Raw genomic sequence first — 14553 nt, forward strand, 5'->3', positions numbered from 1 at the left:
TCAGAAACAGGGAAAATTTGGAGAGATTATTGCCCAAGTGTACAAAAATATAGCCTACTGAAACTGAAATCGAATGTTACTAACCGCCAAGAGTCGTAAAACAGAAATAATAGGGTACATCACAATAACATCGCAATTGGGACGAACACAAATTAAACAAAAAAAAAGATTAAAGAAATTAATTCGCTATTTTCGTTTTGCAATGTTATTTTTGATCGTTTTAAGTAATAAAACTTCTGGTAAAAAATAAAACAAAAACTTACGAGGTCTAAACTACTTTATGTCCCTTTGGCTTGCCGTCTGTTGCCACGGTGATTGTGACGCCAGGCTTCTTCAGATTAGCCAGCATCGTAGAAATTTAGCTAGCAGCTAAACCAACAGCAGTTTAATTAACGCTACCAAATTAACAAGTGAGAGTGATAACCTGTGGCCATGGCATCTGTTTTAGATGCTCTCTGGGAAGACAGAGACGTTAGATTCGACATAACAGCGCAGTAAGTTAACGCTGAATTAGTTTGGGATTATTTTCCTATCGTATAAACTGGTTAGCTCAGATACGCTACATGGCCTGTTGCTAATATTTGGCTGTGATGTTTTCCAGATAATTGTGTTTAACTTTGTATTCTGTCGTGGAAAAAAAGGTTTTATGTTAGTGTAATGTTGTATTCGTCTTGGTGTAGAGATGTGGTAGATCACTGTCACTCTATCAATGTGACGCTGTTAACAGGCAGATGAAAACTCGTCCAGGAGAGGTGTTGATAGACTGTCTGGACTCCATAGAAGACACGAAAGGAAACAACGGAGATAGAGGTAGCTGTTATGGAAGTTAACACTATCTGGGTATCTTGTGTGTGGCTGGTCAGATTGTTAATAACTGATAATGTCGACTTTTTTGCAGGACGACTGTTGGTAACAAATCTGAGGATCATTTGGCATTCTCTGGCCCTGCCAAGAGTCAATTTGTGTGAGTACACCTGCATGGTTGAATCCATTTCTGTACTTTGATTCTGCCAACATTAGCTGATTATTTTTGTCTGCTCTTGGAAGTGCATGGCATTAAATGACTTTGGTAAATGGTATTAATTGACATCCTTAAGGGATTAAACCTGCTTTTATTGTAGGTTTAATTGCTTTCTTGTGAAACCTCAATTTTGACTGTGGTTTGTGTCTTAAAGACTTTACTTTGAGTGCCCACAATAGCCACTGCATGCCAACAAAAACAGAGTGTCAAGATGACTACAAGAAGCTAAGTGTGAAACTATGTGAAAAATACAGTTAATCTAAATACAAATCTGTTATTTTTTCAGCTGTGGGTTACAACTCAATAATTAACATCACAACAAGGACAGCTAACTCAGTAAGTAAAACCCTGTTTTATTTCTACTTTTCTAACTATTGAATGTTTTGTTATTAAATATTTTTTGTAATATTATTTAAATTCCACAGTTTTTGTCCAGAATCAATTTACTTGACATATTATAGGCACTTTTTAAATGGACAATTTTGATTACCTCAAGGTTTGTGTTTGTGTTTTAATTCACAAGTCATTCTAAAGTGGAAAAATGTTTCAATCTATGCAAGAACAAAGCAAACAACAGCAACTTTGGTTCAACATGCTATAACTTGTTGTAATTAATATATGAAGAAGTCATAATAAAATGGATAAAAATGCTAATTTAGGAATTTCATGTTCTTTGCCAGAAATTGAGAGGTCAAACTGAAGCACTCTACATCTTGACAAAGTCCAACAACACAAGATTTGAGTTCATTTTCACAAATGTGGTTCCAGGAAGTCCACGGCTCTTTACTTCCGTCATTGCTGTACACAGGTAAAACAATGCTGAGGGAATCTTCAATTCTCTGCTTATGCTGTACACAAAATGTATGTACAAAACACAGTAAATATTTTACATGTTTTGTTTTGTTGCAGGGCCTATGAGACATCTAAAATGTACAGGGACCTCAAACTGCGAGCTGCTCTCATTCAAAATAAGCAGCTGAGGCTTTTGCCCCGGGAACAAGTGTATGATAAAATTAATGGAGTGTGGAATTTATCCAGTGATCAGGTACTGGTGTTCTTCATGAAATGTGTCTGTTGAAATGATTTTCAGCATTTCCAAGTTTACAAAATGTACAGATCTACATGTACAGATAAAACCAGAACTAGCTCTACATACATACAAGTACATGGAGCTTAACAGAAGGATGTAAACAGATACTGTATATTGAAAAGTGCAAATGTATTGAGGCATGTGTACTTTCATTTGTCATTGAAATGACCAGTGAAAACGTAACAAGTAAAACAATGTAACAACAAAACTAATTTAATAACTAATTTTAAACCTCATTATATTTTCTTGTTTGCTGAAATGTATTGATAAAAAGTCACTAACAGTTAACAGGATATAAATGTGTGAAATTTAGATGAGCCCGCTGCAGTGAGTTAATGAAGTGTAAATACAGTATCTACTGTTTGCCTCTTACGCCTCCATTCATTGGTTCCGATTCTTAAGAAGACCACATCCAGTACGTGGAGTCAGCAAGGTTGAAGGATAAATTGTTTGCGGTGTGAGTAACTGGGTTACATTGACTCCATGGTTGTTTGTTGTCTTTTTTTAGGGCAATCTTGGGACTTTCTTTATCACAAATGTTCGGATTGTGTGGCATGCCAATATGAATGAGAGCTTCAATGTCAGCATTCCTTACCTCCAGATTGTAAGTATAATACACAATTAACAATAAAGATCTTATCTTCAGACTTTCATCTTGACTTAATTAAATGGGCAAAATGAGCTTGCCTTTTTGATTGGTTCTAATAAACAGCATTCTGGTTTTTACAGATACTTTTAAGTCACTCAGTGGCTTTTACTTTTACTTTTATTTTTTATTTGTGGCTCAAAATGTTTTAAACTAGTCTTAATGGCAACAAACAGAGGTCCCAGATACTGTAATCTAGACAGTAGAAGTATTCACAATTTGGGCTTGTCCCCAAAATTTGTATGTACCATCTCCATTTTCATGTTTTAACAAACATACACACCATCTGTTACACACTCAGGTGTGGATGTAACAGTTTTTAAAATTGAGGTACTTTCACTACACTCACAGATACCACTGCATCCTTGCACACAAGCTTCTACTAATTATCTTGTTTCTTTTGTTTGTTTGTTTTTTAATCCTTTTCCCCCAAAGTGGTCTATCAGAATAAGAGACTCAAAGTTTGGCTTGGCTTTGGTGATAGAGAGTTCACGTCAGGTAACCTGTTATTCTCTGCAGTTTGAGTCCCATTCACCTGAACTGATAACAATATAATGATTAAATAATATAACAATAACAATAATACCAATATAATACGCCTTTCTCTGATTTGTTTGCTGGTAATCTAGAAATATACTGTGCCTTTTCGGTTTTAGAGTGGTGGCTATGTGCTTGGATTTAAAATTGACCCTGTGGATAAGCTTCAGGACGCACTTAAGGAAATCAACTCATTGCATAAGGTGTACTCTGCAAACCCCATCTTTGGAGTGGACTATGAAATGGAAGAAAAGGTAGGAATATCAGAATGTTATTAAAATGCCTAACCCTGAACACCTCATTAGTATAACTAATAAGTAAAACTGTAAACAAACCAACTTTAAAAATGGTGTAAAATGTAATACTGTCATTTTAACAGCTGATTTCTTCCACCTATATTCCCATTAATGTTTTGAATACTTCACTGTAGGTGGCCTTTCCACCAGTTCAGTTGATCCTGTTGTCATAGCGCTGTTTGTCCTAACAATGATTGCAGCCCCAGCCACTGGAAGAACTCACAGTGGAACAACCTCCTGATGATGTGGAAATTGAGCCCGATGAGCAGACTGATGCTTTCACCGTGAGTATTTCCGTTGGCCACCGTTACACTCATCTGAGTGTCAGTGGCTTAGTTTTCAGACTCTCAGAATAGCTGTTAGCTAATGCCTTTCAGCATAATGAACAACCATGAATTTATGTTGGCTAGTACTTATGTTTGTCAGAGTAGTTCTCATCTGATAACAATACCCTGTTATTACAGACAGTGACTACCCAGTTAGTTTGATTAAATGTGCTAATTACTTGTTTATGTTTCCTTGCTTCCAGGCCTACTTTGCTGATGGCAATAAGGTAAATTCTCACAGCTAGTGATTACAATTATAAAAATATGTTGCACAGTATGTGAAACTTGTTTATTGTCGTTCCAAAGCAACAAGACCGTGAGCCAGTGTTCTCTGAGGAGCTGGGCCTCGCCATTGAGAAGCTAAAGGATGGCTTCACGCTTAATGGACTGTGGGAAGTCATGGGCTGAAGTAATGTACATTTACATAGTGTAATTATCCAGGAAATAATTTATGTATTTATAGCTCAGGTTAAAAGTTGTACAGCTTCCGCATACATACTTTTCATAATAAGAAAACACTATATTGCATGTGTGACAGATTAATTGTGGGATAATTTATACGTAAAGTATATTTTCTTCTAGTGAATAGAATGTGAAATATAATTCAGTTTGTATTGTTAAAAGTTAATAAATAAATGTATTTAAATAGATATTGGAGAGCATATTTTTTAAACAATTTCAATGTGTAGGTATCTCATACATACATTGTAATTCATTTGCATGGGGAAAGAACCCAATGATCTAAGGCTAAATAAAAAATTTTAAAAAACTGTACAAGGTGCTAAAGTATGTTAAAAATGTTAAAAGAGGACAAACGGTCACCTCTTGTGGCAGCAGCTGTTCACTTACCCTGTCTGGTGGTTAGGTAATTCCCCTTTGGATGTACTCACACAAATACTGAATCACACACTGTAGGGAAATAGTCATTACTATCAGTGAATTATGACTCACTCCACACATAGATGTTACTAGAATATACACCATCGTAGTACTGTTACCACATACAGCAGAGCAAATGGTCCTGCTATTGTGGTAAGTGTTTTGTGTTTTCATTATGTACTTTGCTGCATTTCTTGTAAGAATGTATTTTCACTGTATTAGATAGACAGGAGTAAATAAAATGAAAAGATCAGAGGTTATTTTTGTGTGGCTGTACAACAATGTTGTTACTAATCACTGGGGTGACAAGGCCGTCACATTTGTTTCTACTCTGTGACAGCTGTGTGAGCTCACCGATTTGGCCAACCAGAATTCTTCATAGATGGGGTGGTTGGCTATATTTAGAGGGGCACAGTTATATTGAAGTGGCTTCAGACCTGACTGCCTATAGTTCTCTGTCTTCACCAGCTGGGACAGTCGGTCAAAAACTGCTTCACCTTCATTCACTTCCTGTCCTAAAAGAATGGATCCCCAAGGCTTGAAGGAAGATCTCCGTCTTTTTCAGAGCACTTTGCTGCAGGATGGACTCAAAGAGCTTCTGAATGAGAATAAGTTAATTGACTGTATCCTAAAGGTTGGAGACAGAAGCATCCCCTGCCATCGGCTCATTCTGGCAGCATGTAGTCCTTATTTCCGGGAGCTTTACTTCTCAGAGGATGGCAAGGAAGCGGACAAAACTGAGGTTGTTCTGGAGAATCTGGACCCCAATATTTTGGAGGTGATTGTGAATTACATGTACTCAGCAGAGATTGACATCAACGACGATAATGTGCAGGATATTTTGTCTGTTGCCAATCGCTTCCAGATCCCCTCAGTGTTCACAGTTTGTGTGAATTACCTGCAGAAGAAGCTGTCGAAGAAAAACTGTCTTGCCATCTACAGGCTGGGACTGATGCTGAACTGCGCCAGACTGGCCATCGCAGCCCGAGATTACATTGCAGATAGGTTTGAGACCATAGTCAAGGATGAGGATTTTTTAGAGCTTGCTCCACCTGAACTCTTTGCTATTATTGGAGCAGATGCACTGAATGTAGATAAAGAGGAGATGGTGTTTGAGTTACTCATGAGGTGGATCAGGAAAGACAAAGAGAAGCGCATAAAATCCTTACAGGAGGCCTTCGAGTGTATTCGCTTCCGTTTGCTCCCTGAGAAGTACTTCAAGGAGAAAGTAGAGAAAGATGACCTCATCAAGGCTGATCCTGAGCTTGTCAAGAAACTCAAAGTCATCAAGGACGCCTTTGCAGGGAAGCTGCCCGAGAAGAAAAAGGGACAAGGTGGTGAAGAAGGAGAGGAGGGCAAGTTGCCTGGCTACCTAAATGATGAGCGCAGATATGGCATGTATGCCAAAGACATGCTATTGATGATCAACGACACTGCTGCTGTGGCCTATGATGGCAAGGAGAACGAATGTTTTCTCGCTGGGATGGCTGAGCAGATCCCCCGAAACCATGTCAGTCTGATATCAAAGAAGAACAATCTGTATGTGTTGGGAGGACTCTTTGTTGATGAAGAGGACAAAGAAAACCCACTGCAATGTTACCTCTACCAGGTAGGAAAAGCTTTTGTCTACTTTGCATTAACATTACATTCCAGAAAATTAATTTCCTCACTTTATTTAAAAAATTTTTTACTGTGCCTCTCAGTTGGACAGCCTTGCTGCTGAATGGATTGCTCTGCCACCGATGCCCTCCCCCCGGTGTCTCTTTGCTATGGGGGAATCTGAAAACTTCATCTTTGCTGTAGCAGGAAAAGATTTACAGTCCGATGAGTCACATGACACTGTTATGTGCTATGACACTGAGTAAGTTCAACACATCAACCCTCTGGATGTTAATTCAATGGGTTCTTATTGAGAACATTTATGTGGATTCACTGTTGAACATATTCTCTGTCACTTTATCTGCCCCTGTAGGAAAATGAAGTGGACTGAGACAAAAAAGTTACCCTTGAAAATCCACGGCCACTGTGTGGTCTCTGAGAACGGGCTGGTGTACTGTATCGGAGGCAAAACAGATGACAAGTAAGACTGCGACGCTAGAACATATAATATAAAGTCAAAATATGATTTTCACAGTACGTTAACCCTTCTTGTGAATCATTTTGTCTCGCTGGTAAAGTAAAACAACCAACAAGATGTTTGCATACAACCACAAGAGGTCAGAGTGGAAGGAGGTGGCTTCCATGAAGACACCCAGGTCGATGTTTGGAGCAGTCATCCACAACGGGAAGATTATTGTGGCTGGAGGAGTCAATGAAGAAGGCCTCACTGGTGCATGTGAGGCCTATGACTTTGGAACCAACAAGTATGTGCTTTTATTGTTACAATCAGTATAGACCCTTTAAACTTACAAAGTGTCTATTGTTTTTACCATATTTGGAATCATAAATGTGTTTGGATATCATCATTTTTATGTTTTTTGTTGTCACTCTTCCATGTAGATAGCATATGTCACACTGCAAAACAAATACTAGACTGTGTTATTATAATGTTTTCATTTTCAAATATAACATCCAAATCAGTTTCTGTCAAATATCCATGAAATGTTGCAGTTGATTAGAGAAAGAGTCAAGTAACTCTTGCTGAGAATTTTTAAGGACCAGAGAAAAAACCCATAGAGATATCACATTAATCCAGCTGAGTGCACCTTGTTGCAGGTGGTCACCCTTCACAGAGTTTCCCCAGGAGAGGAGTTCAGTCAACCTGGTCAGCTGTGGAGGGCTGCTGTACGCTGTAGGAGGCTTCGCCATGGTGGAGAATGACAATAAAGAGTGTGCACCCAGTGAAATCATTGACATTTGGCAGTAAGTGTTGATTTTGTTGCATTATACAGTAAATTTTATACGTTGTGGCAAATAACATGATTTTTTGTGATTTTCTTTTACAATGACAACTCTCCCTGCACTCTCTCAACTGTCTAATACAGTAACATGTTTTAACTTCCTTACCAGGTATGAAGAGGACAAGAAGCAGTGGAGTGGTATGATCAGAGAGATGCGTTACGCTGCTGGAGCCACCTGTGTGTCCATGCGTCTCAACACAGCCAGAATGCCCAAACTGTAACGACGGTTCGGGGACATTCAGTCTACTGCTGCAGAAGTGTTTTATGTACACGCTCTTATTTAGAGGTTCATTGTTGTCATTTATCATTTTAACATATCAGCCACGTCCCCTTTGCCTGTACTGAGTTTTTGTTTTAATAAAAATGTATCATGATTTAACATGATCAACAATTTCATACAGTGAACAATCATTTTTATTTGGACCAGAAATTGCTGTTTTTTCAGATCTTACTCCTACACATACAACTTATTACAGCCAACAGGTTATATTTTGCATAGAAATAAATATTTTATTCAATCTAGAAATGTTCTACCATTCAGCTACAATATGTAGTTTTAAATTTAAAATATCATTACCCACAGCTCATAAAAATATTCAAGTACTATACCAAGGACCTGAGGCCCTGTGCATATGCTCGACGGACTTCAACTTCACCCTAATTGCGGTTGTTATACAAGAAAAATAACTAGTCAGATGTCTGCTGGTGTTCATGTGGAAAAGCTCTAAAATCAGTTGAAAGACTGAATTTGTGAGTTTGTATACCATACCAAGAGAATACAGTAACTTACACCTTGACTCCAGTTGATGGACCTCTTATTTGAGTGCAAACCTATTATTGTTAGATATGTACAAAACAGAAAATGATGCTTTAGATTTTATTAAAAAAAAAAAAAAAAAAAAAAAAAAAAAGAATACAAAAGCACATTACATACAATCTTACTTAACATGAATGAGGTAGATTCATGTCAATTTTAGGCTCTATGACAAAAAAATAAGGAGCACTTGAATCTTTGCACTCAGTCACTCACTGCCAAGAATTTCTTTAAAACCAGGCTGAAAGCTCAGTGTCCAATGTAACATTTCCTTTCTCATTCAATAAATAATGCCTTCAAGAAGAAAGCTCTCTAAATATTTTCTTCTTTAGATATTCCTTCCAGGCATCCTGTGTTGAAAGCTCCATAGAGTTCCATTCATAATGAGGGATCTGTAACAAAAAAACAAAAAACAAATACACTAATTATTTCACTGTCAGTGTCAGACATTTAATAAGATTCAGTACAAGACATGTACAGTGCTACATGCCATGTTAACTTAAATCGTGTCTTCTTACCTGAACAACACGATATCCCAGAATTTCAAGGTGTCTTTTTCTCATCAAGGCTTCACCTTTCATATGATGAGAATTCTTACAGAAGCACTTTGAATCGAGGAAGTCCACAGCAACTCTGGGTGATAAGTAAAAACAAAATGTCAAATGTATTTCATTTCTGAGTGGTCTTAGTAATCATCTTCAGTATTCAGGCTCTGTGTTCTGTTTGTGTCTGTACCGCTGAGCTCCAGGTGGCAGCTCATCCATGATGTTTTCCGTTGAGCTCGTCCCCCAGTGAACCTTCCCTCTGTCTGAGATCTGCAGTGTGCTCGGAGTGCTGTAAGGCAGCGGCTGTAGGTGTGTGTCCAGTATGCATTCAAAGTCTGAAAGTACAAAAAAATGTCCACATTACACTTCTATCATACAAATATTCGCTCCTTTTCCCATTCACTTCTATTGAGGCCCACACGAAGGATGAATTCAATCCTACTACTCACCTACGGTGTAAAAATATGGAGTAAAAACTGCTGCTCGGACACAGTTAATGCCACCTAGAACTTCACCCAGCATTTTGTGGATTTGCTGCTGCACAGAACTGACAACGCCATTCCCTGAAAAAAATAAACAATTTTACAGACACTGAATGGTATGAATTGATTTAATTCAAACTTCTACCCCATCAAGACCTGAAGACCTCATTACCTTTCTTTTGCAGCTGCTGGCAGTAGCGCTCATGAAACCACGGCACCTGGAACTCAGGACACTCAAGACACACGGCACGATTGAGCTCCATGAGGCGCAGTCTGGTCCGCATGTTGAGGGCATCAGGTAGGGCTGTAAGAAGCAATGTGAACAGTTACATTAGTCCTATTCAACAAGTGTGAAGTGCTTACATCTTAAGATGAATATTCTGCCACACATACAGGAGGAAATTTTTATATATATATATATATATATATATATATATATAATTCACACCATAAAGGCACATACTTTCTAGTTGGGAATCCAGTTTTCCCAGAAAGTCGATACTGAAGATTTCTCTGACCAGTTCTTCAGGAAAACAGTCAGCCACAGCCAAGGAGTATGCCAGGAGAACTAGCAGATGGGGGTCAAAGGAGCCTACAAGCACATGTAGAGATGTTATGCATTAGTGTGATCTTAAAATAAATAAAAAAACAAGTCTATAAAATGATTATTCACTTACTGATATGAGGAGTAAAGCGCTGAATACAAGCATCATACAACTCGTCCGCTTGTGCAGGATCATAATTCAGGACAGAAAAGGGCAGCAGGGTGGCATATGTTGCCGAGTAGTGAATCTTCAAAATTAAAAAAGGACAGGAAAAGTACAGTTAATATATAATTAGTAATTCCAGACTTAGCATGCTGTGTTGTCTCTTAAAGCACCTTGTCGATGTCTTTAATAGCCACACTGGCGATTCGGTCCATCAGAGGAGGGCAGAGGTGATTCATCCGGGTTAAGAAGAGGGACAGCTCTGGCACATTGGTCCAGTTTATTTGGTCCATCATCCTCTGCAGCATGACCATCGTCTCTTCGAGCAACATTTCTTCAAACCACTCCCCTGAAACGTACCTGAGCTCCTCAAGCACCAAGTCCAGCCGGTCGGCTGTTTGTAGCCTCTCGTGCCCGCAGCGGTTCAGAGTCTGCAGCAGACGGACATACTTGCTGGGAGTGTTGTGGCGGTAGGACGGATCGTTCCGCACCCACTTGGCAATGGCAAAGGAAATGGTGTTGAGGTCATTGAGATTGCACTGCGTCACCACCGCCTCTACCCGTGAGGTCACAGCCTCATCGAGCCGTGGGCAGGGCAGCATGGACAGAACACGGGTCAGCATGGTTACCTCGTAGGGGAAGACGCTGTGCTGCAAAAAGCTGCAAGACAAAGTGTAATCAGTCTATATAATCAATATGTGGAGCAAAATGGCTCTTTAGCTCAAATTAAGACTTACTTGACCAAAATGTTTCTTAGTTTGGTGAAGAGTTCAGGGTTCTGGTATTGGAACAGATAAAGGGCTTGGGTGATTCTGGCCACCTCCACCGGTTTATACACATGAAGGTTCCTCTGGATTACTGATGCAATTCTGGAAAGTAGTTTAGTAATGATTACATTTTACAAAATATTCAACAGACTTTTTTTTTTTATCTGATAATGATATATCAATGGATTTTTGTTCTTTTTAAATAAAATTTTGTCAACCAGCATTTCCAATGTCAGGAATGAATTTTCAGTCTCAACTTTTAAGACAACACAGGTGAAAAGTCCTTTAAGTCCTGATAAACATTGAAATATGAACCTCTCCAATTACATGACAACAGGACAGCTGCGTCTGCTGAGGGAGATTGTGTGAGGCTCCTTAATGGTCCTGTATCCAAGAATGAACTTTCAATCCTCTACCTCAAAAATGGCAATTCTGTACTGTCATTTTCCTGTTACTTTTCAGCTGACAAATATGGCAATGCTAATATATCTGCAATAAGTTGATATATTGGCTCTGCTGCTATATGGCAGAGATATGAACTCACTTGTTCAGTAAGCTAAGGTTCCTGCTTTGAATCTCTTCTAGTGCTTCGGCTATAGCCAGAGCCTGGTGTGCACTGAGCTCATCCGCCAACAGGAAGGCAGTGTTCTCCAACCTGAGAGGAATTAAACCACAAAGTAGACCAGTGAGACTTGAGGACTGCTGTAAAGGGTCAGATTTCTACTCATGTATTCCTTCACTAATAATCATACAAACCCTTCTCTGATCTCCTGACTGGCCATGGGAGCCAGAGCAACAAACAGTTTAGTAAAGGAGAAAGGATCAGTGCTTGAATCAATCAGTTCTATCAGTCTTTGTTTAACAGCCAGCCTGAAGTCACAGTTGTTGAACTGCAGGGACTGATACAGCCCCATGATGATGCTGATATTCTCTGCGTCTAGCCTGGGAATGTTGCACAAAAGGATCTGGTTGCACTTCTCCAGCAGAGGCCGGTGGCTGTACTTGATGTTGCGTAGGAACTGCACCACTCTCCGAGGGTTGTTGTACTGTGAGGGATTCATGGTGTCAAGGAGAAGATCTGCTCTGTTAATTAAGGCATCCCGCAGCCGGGGAGACACCAGGGATGATGTGCTTATCATCAGTGTAGTTAGGACCCTGAGAAAACAACACAGCAGAGTAAATACACAATATGAGATGCTTAAATTTGATCACATTTGTATGACGACCAACCTGGCATCATCCATCGATGACAGCCTCTGATCCACAATACTTGTGATGCGGCCCATTAGAGGACTTTGTTGAAGGTGTTGATCACTTAGACAAATAGCAAACTTGGACAGGGAGGCCATTGGAAATCTGCAAAAACACACATTTGTGTAACATCTCATGAGTGTTGAAACAATTAGACAATTAATCAGAAATTAGACCACTAGACGATTAATAGACAACTGACAGAAAGATTAATAACAATTTTCATACCGATTTATCTGTTCAGTCATTTATCAAGCAAAAATGCAAAACACTTGCTGGTTCCAGCTTCTGCTGTGTGAAGATTGGCTGCTTTTCTCTATTATGTGTCATTGTAAATTACTATTTTGTGGTTTGGCACTGGTGGTTGGAACGACAGGACAGTTGACTGTCTTTTGGGCTCTGAGAAATTATGATGGACAATTTTCACTATTTTCTGACATCTTATAGACTAAACAATTACTCCATTGACTGAAGAAAATAATTGCTGGATTAATCAATGATGAAAATAACAGTTGAGCCCAAAATTTAATTACCTAAAGACAAGCAAAAAAAAGGGGGGAATGCAATCATACCTGTCTATTCTTAGCCATGCTTCTGAAACCAACTGTTGAACAAGAGAGTCATGTGGATCCACATTCAGCCTACAAGATGGACAATAATTCAGTAAATTGTCATTACAGTTTTATAATTCAGAAACACACTCTTCAAGGTGATGATGTCTGTATTTTAATGTACCTGAGGAAACTGTAAAGTATGTCCACCAACATAGAATCATCCATAAGAGCAATTTTGTTTTCAGCCAAAACCCGGAGAGTCAAGAACTGTGGGTGACTCTTGATGAGATCCACAGTCCTGAGTAGCTGAGGTTTGTCTCTCTGAAACTGCCACAGCATCCCCACAGCACAGCTGACATGGTTCACTGTGAGCTTGGCCTTGTTCTTGCCCACCACATCAAACACATGGTCTTCGGCCAAGCAAACCTGCAGCTGGTCCAGAACCTGGTCTCGGTTCACTGTCCCCCCATGAAGGAGCCTACGAAGGCAGGAATTCACACACCGGAGCCGAAACATAATCACAGACCTTGGCTCAGATTATGTATGCACTGAGGTCTTCATTGTAACAACACAGTGTCCACTATCCACTTCAATGTCAAAGTTGCAAGCAGGTTCAGCCAACTGGTATTACATCCACCAAATAACAGTCTGGGGGCGGAAGGTGTCCATGCTACTTCAGGGACCTCTATGAAAAAACACAAACAAAAAAACACATTATTTTTAACCTGCATCATAATTTATGACATTATACCTGGTTCTACTGCATTAAAAGGCAAGCATATGACATGTCAGTGAATGTAGCTCAATGTGACATGCTGACCTCAAGTTCAGAGGATTTTAGAAACAGCTCCGCTCAGAGATGTAACGCGACTTCCCTTTGGTGTACCATTAGACCGTGTGCTACCAGGAGCTCAGCTGAGTTTTCTAACGCGGTTTTCACGTGGTTGAAGAAACAGTCACTTAAAATGACTGAAATGACCAGACTACCCTTGCTAACCCTATTCTTAGGTAGATTTCTGCAGATTATAGAGATTTAAACATTATATGTCGTACAAAAATATAACACTGTCATTAAATAAGCTCATTCAAAGTCAAAATTACCTAGCATGTGTGCTACATTGTTTCACTTCCGTAGCCAGTGACATAAGGACGTCAGAAGATTTTCAAACCCTGGGTTTTGTCCTTCAGGCAGCAGCTCATTCACGTTGGGGCGTGAAGGCAACTAGTTGGTCTGATGTGTTCAAAACAGTTTTTCTTACTGTAAATACCTTCTGATGTCCGTCTGTATAACTCAGAAAATATCGATTCTGTAAAGTCCCCTAGCACTATTTTACAACCTCATTTCAATTTCTTTATTTTATTGGCATAAAATAACCAATATAATTTTCACAAGGTGACCGTATATTATGCTTTACTTAGGGAAAAAGAAAAAATCCTGAGCTGTAAGGGGGTTCAAATTCAAAGATTTTAAACAAAAACCAAGTATTAACGGTTTTTATAAGCCTTTGGATTTGTGGAAAACTAAATCAAGTCAATACTGTTTGGCATTCTTTGTGTAACCAACAAGTTTGACTGTTTATCTGTAAATATGCAATCGTAATAAAATTTAAAGATTAGTAATATACATTTGAGAATTCATATTTGTGTTATCATAGGATACCAAACATGCTTCCATAATAAAGTAACATTTTCATTAATACGACTGTTGAAGTCCAAAACAATTCTCACAAAAGGGCAG

At 39.0% G+C, this 14553-nt stretch overlaps 3 protein-coding genes across 5 annotated transcripts; 2 read left to right on the top strand and 1 right to left on the bottom strand.

Moving 5' to 3' along the window:
• The first annotated feature begins 330 nt into the window (after nt 1-330).
• Nucleotides 331-5045, top strand: bbs5 (Bardet-Biedl syndrome 5). The gene is made up of 12 exons (XM_022740546.1): nt 331-494; nt 728-810; nt 899-964; nt 1308-1357; nt 1702-1829; nt 1931-2066; nt 2620-2715; nt 3193-3255; nt 3414-3548; nt 3791-3874; nt 4120-4143; nt 4223-5045. Exons 1-12 carry the CDS (start codon nt 433-435, stop codon nt 4322-4324), a joined length of 1029 nt encoding a protein of 342 aa, XP_022596267.1. The 5' UTR covers nt 331-432; the 3' UTR covers nt 4325-5045.
• Nucleotides 5046-5255: 210 nt separating this feature from the next.
• On the top strand, nt 5256-8035 carry klhl41 (kelch like family member 41). The gene is made up of 6 exons (XM_022740545.1): nt 5256-6404; nt 6499-6656; nt 6768-6875; nt 6973-7158; nt 7511-7657; nt 7805-8035. The coding sequence occupies exons 1-6, from the start codon at nt 5319-5321 to the stop codon at nt 7914-7916; spliced, it is 1797 nt and encodes a 598-aa protein (XP_022596266.1). The 5' UTR covers nt 5256-5318; the 3' UTR covers nt 7917-8035.
• Nucleotides 8036-8622: 587 nt separating this feature from the next.
• On the bottom strand, nt 8623-13947 carry fastkd1 (FAST kinase domains 1). 3 transcript variants are annotated; one of them, XM_022740548.1, is made up of 15 exons: nt 13917-13947; nt 12997-13500; nt 12834-12902; nt 12241-12366; nt 11767-12165; nt 11555-11665; nt 10981-11112; nt 10417-10903; nt 10214-10328; nt 10000-10128; nt 9709-9840; nt 9504-9617; nt 9245-9389; nt 9028-9142; nt 8623-8901 (listed from the first exon to the last, which is right to left on the bottom strand). In XM_022740548.1, exons 2-15 carry the CDS (start codon nt 13329-13331, stop codon nt 8806-8808), a joined length of 2505 nt encoding a protein of 834 aa, XP_022596269.1. In that variant the 5' UTR covers nt 13332-13500; nt 13917-13947; the 3' UTR covers nt 8623-8805. The 3 variants fall into 3 exon arrangements, 2 of the variants coding, with proteins under 2 accessions (XP_022596269.1, XP_022596268.1); XM_022740547.1 differs by having other exon boundaries at nt 13636-13933; XR_002664976.1 differs by having other exon boundaries at nt 8817-8901; nt 9508-9617; nt 13636-13933.
• Nucleotides 13948-14553: the final 606 nt, after the last annotated feature.

The sequence above is a fragment of the Seriola dumerili genome, unplaced genomic scaffold (assembly GCF_002260705.1).
Source record: "Seriola dumerili isolate Sdu_G_001 unplaced genomic scaffold, Sdu_1.0 BDQW01000052.1, whole genome shotgun sequence".
Classification (NCBI taxonomy): domain Eukaryota; kingdom Metazoa; phylum Chordata; class Actinopteri; order Carangiformes; family Carangidae; genus Seriola; species Seriola dumerili.

Bases quoted from the DNA above. Each gene is read 5' to 3' on its own strand.
- fastkd1 (XM_022740548.1), bottom strand. From the start codon at position 13,331: ATGTTTCGGCTCCGGTGTGTGAATTCCTGCCTTCGTAGGCTCCTTCAT. The intron at 12,903-12,996 runs GTACATTAAAAT...TCCATCTTGTAG, and splicing joins ATACTTTACAGTTTCCTCAG to GCTGAATGTGGATCCACATG. The intron at 9,143-9,244 runs GTACAGACACAA...CTTATCACCCAG, and splicing joins CTGCCACCTGGAGCTCAGCG to AGTTGCTGTGGACTTCCTCG.
- bbs5 (XM_022740546.1), top strand. From the start codon at position 433: ATGGCATCTGTTTTAGATGCTCTCTGGGAAGACAGAGACGTTAGATTC. The intron at 3,256-3,413 runs GTAACCTGTTAT...TTTCGGTTTTAG, and splicing joins TGATAGAGAGTTCACGTCAG to AGTGGTGGCTATGTGCTTGG. The intron at 4,144-4,222 runs GTAAATTCTCAC...GTCGTTCCAAAG, and splicing joins ACTTTGCTGATGGCAATAAG to CAACAAGACCGTGAGCCAGT.
- klhl41 (XM_022740545.1), top strand. From the start codon at position 5,319: ATGGATCCCCAAGGCTTGAAGGAAGATCTCCGTCTTTTTCAGAGCACT. The intron at 6,405-6,498 runs GTAGGAAAAGCT...TGTGCCTCTCAG, and splicing joins TGCAATGTTACCTCTACCAG to TTGGACAGCCTTGCTGCTGA. The intron at 6,657-6,767 runs GTAAGTTCAACA...CTGCCCCTGTAG, and splicing joins GTTATGTGCTATGACACTGA to GAAAATGAAGTGGACTGAGA.